Raw genomic sequence first — 16,657 nt, 5'->3', positions numbered from 1 at the left:
GTTTAGGTTATTCCTTCAAGATTCTGTCATCTTTGTTTAGGAGTCAGCCTGTGTGATAGATACTTCATGAATATGTACATTGTCATTGAATGCACATAAACTCACCATTGTATGCTCAATACACTATCAGCCAGTGTTCCATAGTTCCACAATTAAGAAAAAGTAAAGAAATTCTGAAATTGAGACAGTCTCACAGGTTTAACTCCTTCAATAGACTAAAAAGATGACTTTTATTCTGATTAAGTACTAGATCCCAGCCACCAGAATAAATACTGTTCTGGACAGTGTGACTAGGGAGTCAATCTGCTGGAGATTGCATGGCTAGATTTAGGAGCTGTCATACTCAACTTTCATGTGTATTTTTCGTAAGATTTATAATCTGGAGTTTCTTGTGGGGAACAATCGGAAAATTATGTGTCTTAGAAATTTAATTTCACTTTTTTACTAATTAAGTTATACCTCATTTTTCTGCCAGGAGTATGCTATTAAATAATTTCACATTTAATTTTAGAAAGTCCATCTTACTTAAGATGCTGTCTCAGGAAGATAAGTGGAGATCATGTCAATGTGCTCCCAGCACTAAGAATGGTGAGGAGGCAGTGTGCCCGCAGAGGGGTGTCTCCAGAAAAGCCTTGCTGTGACAGGCCGGACAGAGGCCTCTGCCTAAGCAACTCATTGCTGTTGCTGACCTGTGGGTATCGCACAGCCATACACATGCATATATGCAGGCAAGACATTCAGACACATAAAGTAAATACAAATCTTCTAAAGGAACAAAGTAAAACTGTTTTAAGTAAAACTTAAATGATCACAATGTAATATTTTTAAAAATCAGATTCTAAAATTTCTACAGTAAAATCCTGATTTTGGAAAGCCACTCATACATAAATAATCTAAAAGAAAGGCAAAAGCTATCAGTGCATAGGATGGCTGATTATTAGAATCCTTCCATACATATTTTTGTTCACCCTGCGTCCTAAGCAGTTACTTGAATGGGGATCGAGAGAGCACGCAACTGTGTGTGTAAGGAAGCCCTGCCGAAATGAAGGAAACGGGACTTTCTGTAAAAGGGAGATGTAGGCAAGCTGTGTGTGGCCATGCAGGTGTCCTCTTTCCACTGCTGACTCTGACAGGTCCACACTGCCATCTAGAAATGCTGTGAGCGGCAGCATTGGGTTGTGAGTGGTGGGAGCCTGGCAGCCTCTGTGTTGTGAATCTGTGGAGCAGAAGTGCTTCTGTGCAGACAGCACCTGGTGGTGGCGGCGATAATGGTCTTCACCGTAATTTGTTCTCCTTTTACACTGAAATGTGTAAATCCTAGCTGTGTAATCTTTGATGTTTACCTGGTCATTCACTCTGGAGTCTGTGCTTCATCATTAAGTTCCCTGGACTTTCTCCCAACCCTTCTGGGGCTGGGACATTGTTTAATATTGTTAGGTCACCTCCAGTGGTGTGTGGGGTCACCTAGCTGACACTGTAAACTAAAACTGCCTGAGAAAAGAAACTGCTTCTTCTCACTAGTGTTTCTGTCAGAATAATAGGATCTCAAGAGTTGAGTTTTAATTCATTATGGCATTTTTCCCTTTTAAATAAATCCTTTATGAGGTGCAAGTTCTTGGGAGTAACAATTTATATTTGGAGTTATGACAGTTAAGATGTCTGTTTTTTTTTTTTTTTTTTAAAGAATCCGAGAAAGGCTCGTGTGACTCGACGCTTCATTGTTGTGGAAGGATTGTATATGAACACTGGAACCGTCTGTCCTCTTCCAGAACTGGTGAGCAGCCCTACTGAGTCTTTATTTTAGTATGCTGCTTTTCGACAGTTAGACCTTTCACTTATAATCACACTTAAAGCCTGATGCCTGGGACACAAGGGTACACAGCAGATGAAGGTGCTTGAGTTTCTCCTGACCTGAGTTCAATCCCCAGAACCCACAGGGTGGAATGAGAGAATTGACCCAAGAGAGCTGTGTTCCAACTCTGCACTCACAGTGTGGCATGCACACACACAGACACACATGCAATATTGATTTCACATTCATAAAGTTTAACAAGTAGGTAAATTTGCAAATACAGAATTCGTAGATATTGAGGGTCAACTGTCAGTACTTTTACAAGTTTAATTTTTTCTATATCAGACATTCCATATGTTGCTAATGGTGATGGTATTAAGTTCAGTTTTATTTAACACCTAGGTTAAGTTAAAGTACAAATATAAAGCAAGAATCTTTCTGGAGGAAAGCCTTTCGTTTGGAGTCCTTGGGGAGCACGGGCGTGGAGTCACGGAGCACTATGGGATCAGCGTAAGTTCTCACTGGGGAAGCCCCCCTGTAGGAAGCCCACCAGAGGCATGGGAAAGAACCTTCAGTCAGTCTGAGGCTCCTGAGGCTTTGATGTTGTGGGGGAAATCTTGTCAGCCCACTCAGGGATTGTGTCTTCCCTCTGGGATTTTTGTTTACCACAGATGGGGGTAAGGTGTTGAACTTGGCTTTTCCTGCCTCTTCTAGACGCAGCCAGTTTTGTATGATATTATTAAGGTCTTTAAGAATTTCCTTGGGAGCTGGGCATGGTGGCACATGCCTGTAATCACAGCAGTTGGGAATCAGGCCTTCATAAGCTAATAGAAAGATCCCCGCACAAACGACGACAACAAAAAGGATTCCTAGTCCTTTAAAAGACATTTTTAGTATATTTCCACATAAAATCTGTGGAAGTACGTATGTACAATTGTGCCATGTTTGTTTATGTAGCTGGTAGTATATGTGTACATACTTAATATGTAATTTTAACACACACACACACACACACACACACACACACGTATGCTGTCAAAATCACTGCTGAGAATGGGTTCAGTAAAGCTACTAAAGGTCCCAGACAGTTGGAGTAACATTGACCCACTTCCTTTTCTAAAGGGAAGTGGAGCCAGAGAAACTAAGTGCCCTGGGTGTGCTCCTGGTGTCTCAGGCTGGTGACAGCCTCCTTGCTGACCCCATGCAGGAGAGTTAAAGGGTTCCTTCTCTCCAAATGTGAATGATTTTTTTGCTGCGTGTATCACCAAGTTGATGGGTAAAATACAAAGTCCCCTTAGTTATCTGCACTCCAGCACTGCACTGCCACAGACAGACGGCATTAGCTGGACTGCTGACGTCAGCAGATGGGCGTGGGTAGGGATGTAATAGCATGGAGCAGTGGCGTGAAAGTGTGAAGAGGAAAACCACGACCCCCAGAGGGGCTTGACGGTGACTTGCTCTCTGTTTTTCCTGGCAGATAGATGACATCGACCTGATCAGTGCCAACATGGAGAACGCTCTCGCCTCTGTCGGGGGCTTCTGCTGCGGCAGGTCTTTCGTGGTTGACCATCAGGTGATTCTTCTTAGAAATGAAACACAGCCATAGATGGTTGTCCCCACCATCACTTCAGAATGCAGTTTCTAAGACAAGCCTTTTTTATCTAAAGGCCTGTGTTTAAAGGATAGCTCAAAGTGTTTACAGACACATAAAGCCTAGCTCTTAAGAAAGCATTTTGGGTTTGTTTCATTGTCCCTTAGCTGTCCTCGAGGTGCACTCAATTGTGCCTGCTGTTCAGATGCCTGTGGAGATGGGGTGCCTTCCAAATGTCAATCTAGAAAAAGAATGTCTATTTCTTTTGTTTCTCTTTAGCGCCTCTCTGGCCAAGGGTACTGCTTCTCAGCTTCCTTACCTCCCCTGCTAGCTGCTGCCGCCATCGAGGCCCTCAACATCATGGAGGAGAATCCAGGTATAGCCTTGTAAGGGCTGCTTCTATTAACTGTGGTACCAACTTGCTTTCTGGAAGAATTAGCTTAAGTGAATTATCAGACTCTGAATTCCTTTAGAAATCATGTGTCCCTGATACAGAAACCAATATCCAAACTTTTTGAGGACAGGTATTTGAAAATCAACGAATAGTCTATGAAAATGCTACCAAGTCTAAAACACCAAGATCCAAACCATGCCTCCCCTAGCGTTTAAATGGCCGTGCTCACCAATGCCTGGCATTGTGGGAAGATGGCAGTGGACAAGTTACTGCTGCTTCAGGACTGCATAGAGCTTTATCTCTGAATGGGGCAATGGATCCTGAGTGGCTGACTGCTTCTCCAGGTGGCAATGCGAGAAAGATGGGGCTCTGGGTCCCTGCCAGTCCTAGGTGCTTCCCCAAGTGTAGTGGCTGTCATCATTTGGCGTACAGTGTTTAGGGAAGCTAGCTGAACTGTGCTGAGGTTTAGCGGATATCATATTCCTCGTTTTCCCCCTGTTTAATTAATTCATTGCTTGCCTGTTTTGTCACAAAGGACTCAGTGGGCAAAATAAAAAGTCAACTGAGAATTTAGCAAGTGGCCTTTGACTATAATAATGCAACCTTTAAAACCAAGTGGGGGCTGGCAAGATGGCTTAGCAGGTAAAGGTACATGCTGTGCAAGCTTGGCAGCCTGGATTAGATCCCTGAGACCCAGATAGAGGTGGAAGGGGAGAACTGACTCCATAAAATTGTCCTCTGACCTCCGCACATGCCCAGTGGTTCATGACCCCCAGCCCCCAGTGCATACAGGAGAGGAGGAGAGGCCTCCCTAGCTGGCATCCCTGAGTCTCCAGCAGAGATGTCACCTCACCGGGTCAGATGTGTCGCATGGCTTTCACTTTTGAGCTTGCCCCGAATAAAAGGAAAGCATCCCCAAAATTACTTTGCTACCCATTGGTTTCGAGTTGAGACTGAGTAGTAAGCGGCACCCTGTGGTCTTAACTGGACTGTGGAGCTCTTCAGAAGGACAAGAGCCCGCGTTTGGTTCTGAAGCCATCATCCCTGATCTAGGCAGTGGGCAGCGCCACTGGGCAGGAGCCAGTTGATGACATCAGAAGCCCAGGGCCTGTGCGTTGTTGGGTGTCTGTTCACACCTGGAGACTCACAGCATTTCAGACTGAGGAGCTGGGCGTGTGGAGGTGTTTCATAAGCTGGCACCATCAAGTGTCCTAAATATACCATCGAACTTTCTTTTCTATGCAGGCATTTTTGCAGTTTTAAAGAAAAAATGCCAACACATCCATAAATCTCTACAAGGGTAAGTATTGTGGTTTTCAGCCAGCATTTCATGCCTCTATACCACACTTAGCAATACTACACTTCTGAGTTTTATGGGCCCTGGGCCCTTTGCCCACATTGCAGCCACAAAAGCAAAACCTCAGTCCATGCTGCTTCAGATACAACTGGACCAGCCATTTGCCACTGCCATAAAGACAAGGCCTTGCTCTAGAAGTTACATGATGTGTAGTGGGCACTGTACTAAAGAGGAGGCATGACACCGGTGCACACGGCTAATCTCATCTCCACAGAGACGGCGGCACTGTGAGCTGTGTACTGGACAGTCCCTAGTCCCCCTGACCGTGCTGCTCTTAGTAAAGTGAAGTTGCTCACGAGTGTTCTTTTTCTAAGAGAAAAAAAGTCTTCAGGATGACTTTTGGTTCCATGGGAAACGACCTCACATTGTTCTAGATCTTTTGCTCCCTAAGGAGATGGGTGCCTCTTGCTCTGTGAAAGTTTTGTCTCCTTTGTAAGATGTGGGAATAGACACTGTGCTGAAAGAGAGGCAGTGAGTGAGTGGCCGTGGCTGTTGGGTAGGACAGGCAGACGGGTGTTGTGTGTGTCTGCTGCGTGGGGAGTGCCTTTTGCGTGATTCATGATGGCGGGGCCACTGCTGTAGCTGTGCTCAACACAGCACAGAGCGCTGCACATCCGCTAGCGCACATCTGCTAGCGCCAGCCTGAGGTGCCCCGTGCCCCGGCTTCCCCGAGTCCTGTCCCGCCTCCTCTGGCTCTGTCCATCCGCTTTCTGCTGCTCCTCCCTGCTGTCTCTGTCCACCCACTCTCGTGGATAGCCTGCCCTCATGCTGTCACTCAGGAACTCCCTGAGTGGATAGCTGTCGGTGTTCCCCAGTTACAAGAACTGTGTGTGTGGTGTGTTGTGTCTGTCTGTCTGTCTGTTCCTCTGTGTGTACATACATGCTTATATACAGGGAGGATGACTGGCCCTTGCTCTTTAGTTGGCATCCATCTTGTTTTTTGCAATATAGTTTCTCATTAGCCTAGAACTTGCCCAGCAGGTTAGGCTGGCCGGCCAGCAAACTGAAGAGATACACCTTCCTCCCAGCTCCCCTGCATGTACCGCCACACCGGGCATTTTTTACCTAGGTCCTTGCGCTTGCAAAGCAGTGCTTCACCCAGTGCTTCTTTTTTAAGGACTGTTGTCTCGGCTTCATTGTCAGTCCCTCCCCTTTCTTGGGTCTCAGTAACTACACCCCTTCCTTTATAACCCTGTCCATGTGACTCCCTCCCTTCTGTCAAGACTCCCTTTCTTCCTGCTCTTTGTTGCTAGTCATATCAAGTCATGCAAGCTCTCTCCACATGGTCATGTTGACCTTCCACTAGAAACTGAGAGCTGATTGCTGCTTTTACAGTTGATCAGAATGTGGGCTACCAGTGATGGCAGTGGTGGCAGGACCCACTTCAGAGCTCATCTGACCCAAGTTTTCAGCTCAAGGACCACCTTATCTTTTTTGCATTCTGCTGCAACAAACTTGCAGCTTGCTTTTAAGACTTTAAATTTCTCCATCTTAGTCTCCTTTGGAGGCTTTCTTCAGTACCCTGCTCTTCAGGTGTAGCCTCAAATTATTTCATACTTCTTGTACGTGAACAACTCACAGACGTTTATGTCTCCTCTGTGGCCTGATGTAGGGCTCCATATTCCAGGTCAAGCTGTGTGTTCAGTAGCTACATGAGGAAGACCCTCACAGGAACTCAGTGCACATTGTCAGCATGCATTGTGGGAGGGAACAGCAGACATAACAGAACGGAGGCAAGAAGTGAGGAAACCTAGTGGGTGAAGACATGGGTCGAATGAAGATGTAGCCCATGCATGTTGGCCTATGCATACAGACAAAGGATGGCTGGCCAACTCCGTAATTGCAGGGGAAAGTGCCTGGACTCTGGATAGGATGCAGGGAGAGCCAGCAGGCGCTGCCATAAGTTTGACTGCTGGATGTATGAGACAGAATCCTGGCTGATCTAAAGCTTTAATCTGAGGGACTGAATGAAATAGCAACTTGGAGACTGGCCAGAACCATGGAAGAAGGGCTTAGTAGAGAGGTTCAGAGCAAGGTGTATGTCGAGCTTCCCCTGCCCGTCAGACATGCACTGGAGAGCAGCCTTGGAGTCCCAGGTTTATGTTTGGAAGTCCTGGCCTGTAGACATGTTTTGAGTCATGAATAAGCACATGAGTAGCACAGAGAGCATTTCTCAGTGTAGAGAGGGTGGAACCGGCAGGTGAGGGGGAGGGGCCGGTGAGCAAGAGGCTCCTCTTTTGCCTCTGAGATTGGGCTCAGGGAAGTCATCTGCCTGCCGTTTGCCTCCAGCAGAGCTTGAAGACCTCCACTGTGTGTGAAGACTGTGTGCAGTGGACTGTCTTCCTGAACTACAGGGTGGAGGCCATGGCTTCCTTGTTGATGGCTCTGAGCCTGGGACCTAACCCAGGGCTTGGCGTTTCCTGGTCTGGGTGAAGTGATGTGTTTGCAAAGTGTGTGACAGGCTAGAAGCAAGGTGCCTCCATTTACAAACTCCACTGCAGCTCTGTCTGTCTGGTCTCAGCACAGACACAGGCATTCTGTTTCCTTCCTTCCTCCACCAGCCTGCTCTCCCCGTGCATGGCACATCTGCTGAGAGCACACGCTGGATCAGGCCATGGTACCTTGTGTACACTGAAGGAAGGCTGGGTCATTTGAGATGCTATTGGAAAGTATAACTTTTAAGGTTCTTCCCAAGGGGGCAGGACCTGAGTAATTGACAGGTCTGGGGAGTGTGTTACGTAGTTTCTGTTTGGTGAAAACGAATGTAGGTCTTTCCACAGTTCTCAGGGTCTAACCTCAGACCTGTGCCTTGTTCTATTGAAAAAACCTAAGGTATTGAGTTATGGTCCAGTAAAGGAGACACTAAGTATTGTTTGAGGTGGCTTGTAACCAAATAAGATGAGCTGTCAGCACCTCCCAGTTCCTGTTTCAAGCTTTCCATCACTGTAATAAAATGCTTGAGGCAACTAACTGACAAATTGGAAAGGTTGTTTTGTTCATGACTTGGGGGTTCTGAACAGGGGCAAGCACAGAAAGAGTCAATTAGGACCCACATTGCTTTTCGGGAGGTACGCCCACGTGACCTCAGGACTTCCCACCTCCCACAGGTGCATGACACCTGCCAGTGCTGCTCCCTGGGACCTGAGAAGTGAAGACATTCTTCTAGGCCATAGCAGCAGTCACTGAGAGCTTATTGAGTCCTAAGTTGGGATCATTCCAAGTGCTGCCCAGGGTTCCATTTCATCCTGAAGGGAAACCTGGGCCTAAGAACAAGTTGCTGAGCAAAAGCAGCCAGTATGAAATGGGTAGCTTAGTTTCAAACAGGTGCATTATCACTGCTGTGTCCTAGGAGATGGATAGCATAGCTGAAAGTGAACCTGACTGTATACCGCTCATAGAATTGCCCTGCATCTCATATTAAAGACAAGATTTCACCCAAAGCAATCTGTCTTCTTCCCTGACATAGCAGATTTCTGTGTGTTCATCAATCCACATAAGATGTAAAGCAAATCACACAGATGAGAGAACCATGCCACCTGAGCCTATTGTTGACAATCAAAATATCATGTGATGGCATCACCTCTCTGTGACATTCTGAAACCTAGATGATAGGCAAGGTGACATGCTTATGGAAGCAAACAGGACAAGTCATAGAAAGTGGTGGTCCATGTCCTGCTGGAAGTGAGTCCCAAGGGAGGTCCCTCCAGAAAGGCAGTGTCATCTGGACCTCAGTATGGACAGCTTTCTTGGGAACAGGAGTCCAGTGTGCATCTGGAGCAGATATGGGAGGGCCAATCCCAGGGGTGAGGGGCTGTGAGAAGAGTGACCATGTGAGCAAGTAGCAGTGATGCCCAGACAGACAGACTCCCATGGGAGACTGGAAAAAAGGTCACAGTATCCCAGTGAGCAGGAGCCTTCGTCCCAGACCTGTGGTGTAGAAACAGCTTCACAGGCCTTTCCTGGACTGGGACACACTGCCCAGCACATGGCTTGTCATGATGGAATCCCACCCTGCAGTGTTGCTTGTTTCCACATCCGCCTTGACAGGGCTGCTGTTTATTTGTTTATTTATTTATTTATTTATTTATTTATTTATTTATTTATTTATTCATGTGTTTTATCTATGGCCCTGAGAACTGAACCCAGGGCCTCATACATGCTAGAGAAGCATGATGCTCTGAGCTTTTACCCGTGCGTGCGTGCGTGCGTGCGTGCGTGCGTGCGTGCGTGCGTGTGTATGAAGTCTGTGAAACTGCACTGTCTGATATCACATGTGTTTGTTTCTGCAGCATTTCTGGTTTAAAAGTGGTGGGGGAGTCCCTTTCCCCAGCACTTCACCTCCAGCTGGAAGAGAGCACTGGGTCCCGGGAGAAGGATGTGCAGCTGCTCCAGGAAATGGTCATTCACGTAAGTGTGCAGTTACGTAGTGGTCACCCCTACCTCCAAAGGAAATCGTCATTCATGTAAGTGTGCAGTTACGCAGTGATCACCCCTACCTCAAAAGGAAATCGTCATTCACGTAAATGTGCAGTTATGCAGTGATCACCCCTACCTCAAAAGGAAATCGTCATTCACGTAAGTGTGCAGTTACGCAGTGATCACCCCTATCTCCAAAGGTGGCATGTGCCAGGTGCAGGTGCTCACCACACTCATGATGGTGGCTGTATAATGCCCCGACCCTCCCAGCCAGCCAGCTGAGCTCACAGGGTGCCCAAAGTGCTGACTAAAGCTCTCCTCTCCCCTTGGGTCACTCAGCTCCTGAAGTTGGGAACTTGCTGCTGCCTTGTGTTGTCTTTACTCAGCTTCTCCTGAATAGTCTTGCAGGACACTGACCATTTGCCATCTGCATTTTTTGAGCTAAGGTCTCACTCTGTCACCAGGCTGGCCTGAAACTCACTGCGTAGCCCAGGCTGAACTTCCAACTCATAGGTCATCCTAACTCAGCTTCCAGAGCCCTGGAATTGCAGGTGTGGGCCACTACTCCTGACTAAATCTCTTTATAGATTGTACTAATGTTTCATTTTTTGTTTTTTCTAATTACTGCTAAGTTGTAGACTCTATGTGTTTACTGCACAGTTGCCTGGCTCATCCTCCCAGTAGTAGCTCCCTCTCCTGAGGCCTTTCTGCCTTTCTTCCAGGCTCTTGTCCTCTCCTTGCAGAAAGTGTATATCCAGTGTGCTATTACACTGGGCATGTGCACACCTGGGGTCATACAGCCTTCCTATGGAACCTGGCTCGGGCCTTCTATGCCTTTGTGGAAGAAGAAAGGCTTCATTCCACTCTGTTACTGCCCTGCACAACACCACCAGGCTCCTAAAAGTGACTAAAATGCCTACCACTGTCTCCCTCCATCCCTGTGGCATGCCTGGAGGGCACTGGCTGGTCACATGATATTCAGTGTGCAGCTGGTGTATCAAGATCTCTTGTGGTTACATAAGCTTCCTGGGCTGTCCTTCATCCTAGCATGTTTTACTTGTGTGATCTGAAGTGAGACTCTGGAGGGCTGCACATGGTGCACCGGCTCTTGGGAGCTGCTGTATTTAAACAAACCAGCAGATCTAAGATTCGTATTTCAGGAATGTCAGAGTGTGATGATCAGGCTAGCAGTACTTCCCTGGCTGATGTCCTCTCGGGCTCAGCTCTGCAGGCCTGAGGAAAGACAGACTTCCTTAAAGACACAGAGCACTCTTCCACCCTTGTACTGCCTCCATGCTCTACCCTGCATTTTCATGTGCAGTCATGAAAGTAAGTGTCTGGTTGGAGTTTTTAGACAAAGGTAGAAGCAGATGCACATGGTTAGAACCAGCTAAATGGACAGGCCAGTACAGTTCTCGTGGATTGTGTTACAGCCACATGGCTGTTGAGTCTGCTGTTCTCAACAGGATTACTGTCATGGGTAGGCCCACGCCAGTGCACACAGAGCAGAGAACCTATAAAAAGCTGTGTGCATGGCTGTACTAGAGCCCATAAAAGGAGCCTGTTGTTTCCAGTCTCCCCTGGACTGTGGTCTGTGCATCTGCTCTCTATTAGCCCCACTCTGTTCTTTTGTCTTAGCACAGTGAAGCTGCTTCCCAGATACGTGGGGCTCATGGGCAAGCAATACATGTGAGCAGACTGCATGCACAAACATTCTCAGAGCAAAAGCTGAAGATGGGGGCTATATAGATGACTCACTGTACTGTGTTACTTTTCTGTTGTTGTGGTAAACCACCATGACCAAGACAACTTATGTAAAAAAAAAAAGTGTTTAATTTGGACTTACTGTTTCAGAGAGTTAGAGTCCATGATGGTGGACAAAAGGCATAGTGAGCACAACAACTGAGGACTCACATCTTGACCCACAAGTAGGAGGCCTGACCCCGGTGACACACCTCCTCCATGAAGACCACACCTCCTAATCCTTCCCAAACAGTTCCACCAACTGGACACCAAATATTCAATTATATGAGCCTATGGGCTGCTCTCATTAAAACTACCACACTAAGTCAGTAAAGCACTGGCTGACTTCAAGCCATATGGATCTGATTTCAATCACTTTTGATTTTTAAGCTAGTCATAGCGGCACATACTTGTGACCCCAACATTGGAGAGAGTGGCCTACTTGGTAAGCATCAGGCCAGTGATAGACCCTGTCTCAAAAAGGTGGATGGTGCCTGAGGAGCAACAGCCAGGTTGTCCTCTGGCCTCCACATACACACATAAATGTTGCACACACAGGAGCCAAACAATAATAAGAGATACAAGCCCATGAACAGTTCACAGTTCCCAAGCTCATGTCTGGTCTGCAGACTCTCTTAGGTCACTGGCTCTCTTGGGAAACCACCCTGAGAAGTCCAGCATGGACACAGAGCCTCACAGCTTCTCCACAGCCTCCCCTCTTACATCTTCCCAACCTCCTGCCCCACACCCCTCTTCTTCCCTGTACTTGGAGAAAGAGGATCAGGGTATAGTATGTCTTACTGCTCTTTGCAGACCTGAGAACTTTCGCCAAGTTTACACTGAGTTGCTTCACAGGACATTGTTTTCACAGACAGCTCTGCTCTGTGATGTCTCTTAATGAGCCAGGCTAGACACAGAGCCAGGCCAGATGTCAGGAGGCTGGCAGGCTTCCAAGTTTCCTCCCTGGATCTGGTGAGCACGTGGCTGTACTGCTGTCTGTATGGTCTCCCATTCTTCCTCCAAGCTTGCGGTCACCTTTCTTTGGGCTGATGCTTTTACTCTGGGCATTTGAGGTCATCATTGTCTTCCTTTATGTACCATGCCTTGCCCTGTGGATCATGTGCGCACTTAGGTGTGTGCGTACACACACAGTAAATACAGTCCATACAACCCTTGGAAGCTTGCGATTCAGCAGCCTCTGCTGTAGGGACAAGATTCTGCAGCTATTACTATCTAATTCCAAAACTTGCCATTACCCAATAGGAAGCCTGTGTGTGTACACAAACTGTTGCCTCGCTGGGGGTTCTAGCATTCTGTTTCCAGGGGAGATCTTTTCAGTTATACAGGTACTCAATGGGTGCTTAATGCATGGGACGGCTCAGAGCAACCGTCAGTGCCGACTCTTTGGTGCCTGGCCACATTGCCAAGGTGGAACCCCGCACGGTCTCACTGTGCCTTTACTCCTAAGCTGCTCTCTGCTGCAGTCCTGCCAACACTGTCCACACAGAGGGCATTGCTCCTGGCCTCCCTGTGTCCTCATTCTGCTCTGTCTGAAATGGTGGACGCTAGCGGCCCCTGGGTCAAAGTGTGCAGAATCAGATTTGCAGTCTCAAGGGAACCTAGCCATTTCTCTGTAGTCACCAGATGTCCATCATCACAGGAAGGTCTGAGTCCAAATTCACCTTGAGAGTGCAGTGGGGGCACATACGCTTTGTCTCCTGGAACTCTGAATGGAAGTATGAACGGCAGCTACTTGTGACTCGGCAGAGTCTCTCCACTGTGGTCTGCGTCTGAATTGTTACTGTCCCTTTCTCCCTGCAGTGCATGAACGAGGGCATCGCCTTGACTCAGGCGCGCTACTTGGACAAGGAAGAGAAGTGCCTTCCTCCTCCAAGGTTGGTTAATGTTGAAGCACAGTGCACCTTCCCGCTTTACACTCTCTGAAACATGGCGTGATGGGAAACTTGAAAGACTCTGGCGGGATAAGATGTCCTTAAAGTATAGCACTTACCTGGGTTCACTTCTCAGCCAGATGCGTTTTCATCTTAACTGAAAAGCATCATGGGACTGAGTGTCCTAGGTGACTCAAAGGATCATCTGGTGACATGTGAACTGATGACAGACTCTCAGCTGCTAATAACAGCTGGAGTCCAGCTGTAAAGTGAGCCGTGAGACCTCTCGCGAGAAGGAGCAGCCTGGATGTGGTCACCTTCCTAGCTGTGTTGGTGGGAGCCTGGGTGCATCATCCTCTGGACACCAGAGCCACTGTAGGACTGCAAAGCAAAGGGGGAAATGGGGACTCGCAAACAGGCTGCTGAGACACAACTGTGACCTCAGAGTGCAGGCACTGATCAGAGGACGTGCACACCCTGGCCACCACAGCCCTGGGTCAGAGGTCACAGAGGAGACGGGCATGGTGCTGAGGCTTCCCAGAACAGGTGACGCCCTGACCTCAGAGAACCAAGTGCAGGCAGTCCCAGATTCTGATGATTTGCCCTCAGATTCTCCATGGTGGGAAAGCTCTCCCATGAAAGAATCGGATTGTTCATCTTAGCGGAGTCTAATAGCATGACACATAAAGTTGGGTTGCTGTACGTGACTTTGCCACACTGTAGGCTAATATCCTGAGCTCATAGGTATTACAGGGTTCTGGCTGAGTGGAATCACTGGATTGGATTTGTAGAGGGTTGCTGGGGTGTGGTCTAACCCCGGGCCAAGCAGTGTCTGCTCAAGAGGACCTGCTGAGCGCAGCGTGTTCTTCAGCAGATGAAGGGTTGTGCAATGGCTAACACCTCTAGGCACAACCTGGAGCTCAGATATAAGATGCCATGGACTTGGGCACAGACATAAGATGCCATGGACTAGGGCACAGATAAAAGATGCCGTGGACTAGGGCACAGACTCCCTGCTGGGTGGAGGGTTCTCACATGCAGGCCAGAAGGGAACCGATCTCACTGAAGCCTGCTCGGAATGCCTTAATGTTCTGACTCTGTCCTGTCCTGTGCCCACCTTCCCTGTGCTTCTGTGCTTCCTTGTCAGAGCACAGAGTTAAGACAGGAGCCATCCCTGTTACTTGTCCTTGGTGATCATGCCTAGTGCTTAAAGCCAGTGTTGGCAGAGGGCAGGCGGAGTGTTGCCTCATCCGCCTGTTTCCTAAAGAACTTGAGAATGTCTGCTTTGTGTTCTGATGTAGGCATTCCTGTTTCCAACCAAATTATTAAATAGGAACAACCAGGAAGTCACTGGTGTGAGAAATGTTGAGTTCCTGCTATGGACCAGGACTGCTTATAGTGGTAGGTTGTTGAGAGGACTTAGTTTCCCAGCCTCAGTGACTGTCCCAAGACAAAGCACTGGGACTAGATGCAGGTGAGTGGAGACGGGAGGAGGCATAGCTCTGCCCATGGCCACAGAGACGTGTTAGGCTGCAGATCCCTCTCACAGCTGCTGCAGCCGCAGGTGGAGGGACCGCAGCTGGGCTTCCTGAAGAACTGTAACAGTCCCCAGCACTGGTGTGTGACTCCACCTCACTGTGTTTTTGTCTTTCTCAGCATCAGGGTTGTGGTCACGGTGGAGCAGACAGAGGAAGAGCTGGAGAGGGCTGCGTCCACCATCAGGGAGGCTGCCCAGGCTGTGCTGCTGTAGGGTGCAGCCCGGTGTTTCCTGCCACATCACCTGCGGGCAGAACTGCTCAGACTCCTCCAGCTGCCCACGGAGTGGATTGCTGCCCGCCATGCAGCTGTGACTTGAGTTCACAGACATAACTAATGAATGGATTTTTTTTATAAAGGCAGGAGCTGACTTTAGAAGAACACAGATGACAGCATATAACTGCTATTTACTTTGTGCCATTGGGTCTGTTTGGATGCTTTACTATCTGTCATTTATATTCATTTTTGTTTCAAACTGGAGCTTCAGTTTTCTTCTCCCATCTGTGGTAATGATCCAATAAGCACTCCTTCGTATTTTGTAGAAAAGGACTTAGCAGCTAAGAGGAGCTCTCGTGTACCACAGTTAACTGTGGCAGAGGGAGTCAACTGCATCTTCCCAGTCCCTCAGGTAGAGCTCAATGGTGGCTGCTATGCGGAGAGCACTTTCTGAGAGTTAGAAAATTCATATAGCATATTGGAATCCTAGAGCCTTATATGCACTAGTTATTATTGATGTTGTCATTTCTAATGTGAGCTTCTCTTAATAGAAAATATTCATACTGCTTCCTAAGCAATAATATGAATCAAACATTATTTTATTTTTGTGTAATTGACTTTATATTTTTATATATTCTCTAGTCGGTTTTGTGAAGAGGGTTATTATTCTGGTCCCCAAATACAGATCATGCCCTGGGTATTTTTGAATTTGTCAGATGTCCTTTTTCATGGTGGTTTTGTTTGGGAGCATAGAACTGTGGGCTTTTTCTAAGCTGAGAAAAGTGAGAACTTTTTTCATCCTGTAAATTGCTGATGCCTCAGAAAAACAGGATGCTCTGAAAGTGACCTTCGAGCTGTACACTGGCTGCTGTTCTCCTTGGTGAGCATGCTGAGCAGTGTAAGGCTTGCGATACTTGCCATGGAGCATGTACATAGAAGGAAGGCCGCCATTCCTTCTCGTGTGCATGGGCAGAGAATCGGGTCGCTAAAGGTCGATTCCTTCTCGTGTGCATAGGCAGAGAATCGGGTCGCTAAAGGTCGTTTTATGATGTGCATTCATGTTACAGTGACCGGCATCTTTTGAAGTGATCTGTGACATTTTTAATGTTTCTATTTCATACGTGCCTTGTGATTGCTGCTGCTGTGAGGGCTATGGTCCTGTTGGGGATGGGTCTGTTTTGTTTTGTTTTTTAATGAAATAAACCTCCAGGAGCCCACATTCCTGAAAAAGAATCTGTTTGTATAGCATCATGCTTGGTTCAGCAGTCTCTCTTTAACCTTTCTGCAAACTTAAAGCCTGTGTTGTTTTTCTTTTGTTTTAGAAAATAATTTCTTAGTTCCATCTCCCTGCCCGAACAAAGAGTATATTCTATCTTAAAATTCTTAGGTTCGTATTCATTTAAACATTGGCTGCAGAGGACTATAAAAATGTTGGAGCAAGGGTTGGAGACTTAGTTCAATGGGAAAGTGCTTGCCTAGCAAGCATAAGGTTTGGTCCTCAGGGAAGGAAGTCTGGTTTAGTGACAAGGACACAAAGTTTTCAAAGTTTACAAACAGCAGTTAATTCAGTTTGCTGAGAAGAAGAGGTCCAAAAACAATGGGTCAACTTAATTCCTGGCTACCTCTTCTAGATGAACACTCTCCATGTCTGTCAGAACTGAAGTCTGAACAATTGCTCTCCCACCATGTACCAGCTTTCTCTGCAGTGTGGGGAGGAGAC

At 47.4% G+C, this 16,657-nt stretch overlaps 1 protein-coding gene across 1 annotated transcript in view; it reads left to right on the top strand.

Annotated features, from left to right (window-relative positions):
- The window catches only part of Sptlc1 (serine palmitoyltransferase long chain base subunit 1), a 40,172-nt gene extending 24,000 nt beyond the window's left edge, over positions 1-16,172 (top strand). The window contains 8 exon segments of the mRNA NM_001246759.1: positions 1,685-1,774; positions 2,195-2,302; positions 3,270-3,365; positions 3,663-3,759; positions 5,023-5,077; positions 9,424-9,541; positions 13,115-13,188; positions 14,842-16,172. Coding sequence (NP_001233688.1) covers positions 1,685-1,774; positions 2,195-2,302; positions 3,270-3,365; positions 3,663-3,759; positions 5,023-5,077; positions 9,424-9,541; positions 13,115-13,188; positions 14,842-14,935 — 732 coding nt within the window. The 3' untranslated portion in view covers positions 14,936-16,172.
- The last annotated feature ends 485 nt before the right edge of the window (positions 16,173-16,657 follow it).

The sequence above is a fragment of the Cricetulus griseus genome, chromosome 3, assembly GCF_003668045.3.
Source record: "Cricetulus griseus strain 17A/GY chromosome 3, alternate assembly CriGri-PICRH-1.0, whole genome shotgun sequence".
In the NCBI taxonomy this organism is placed as follows: Eukaryota; Metazoa; Chordata; class Mammalia; order Rodentia; family Cricetidae; genus Cricetulus; species Cricetulus griseus.
This window is presented reverse-complemented; position numbering and strand designations above follow the sequence as displayed.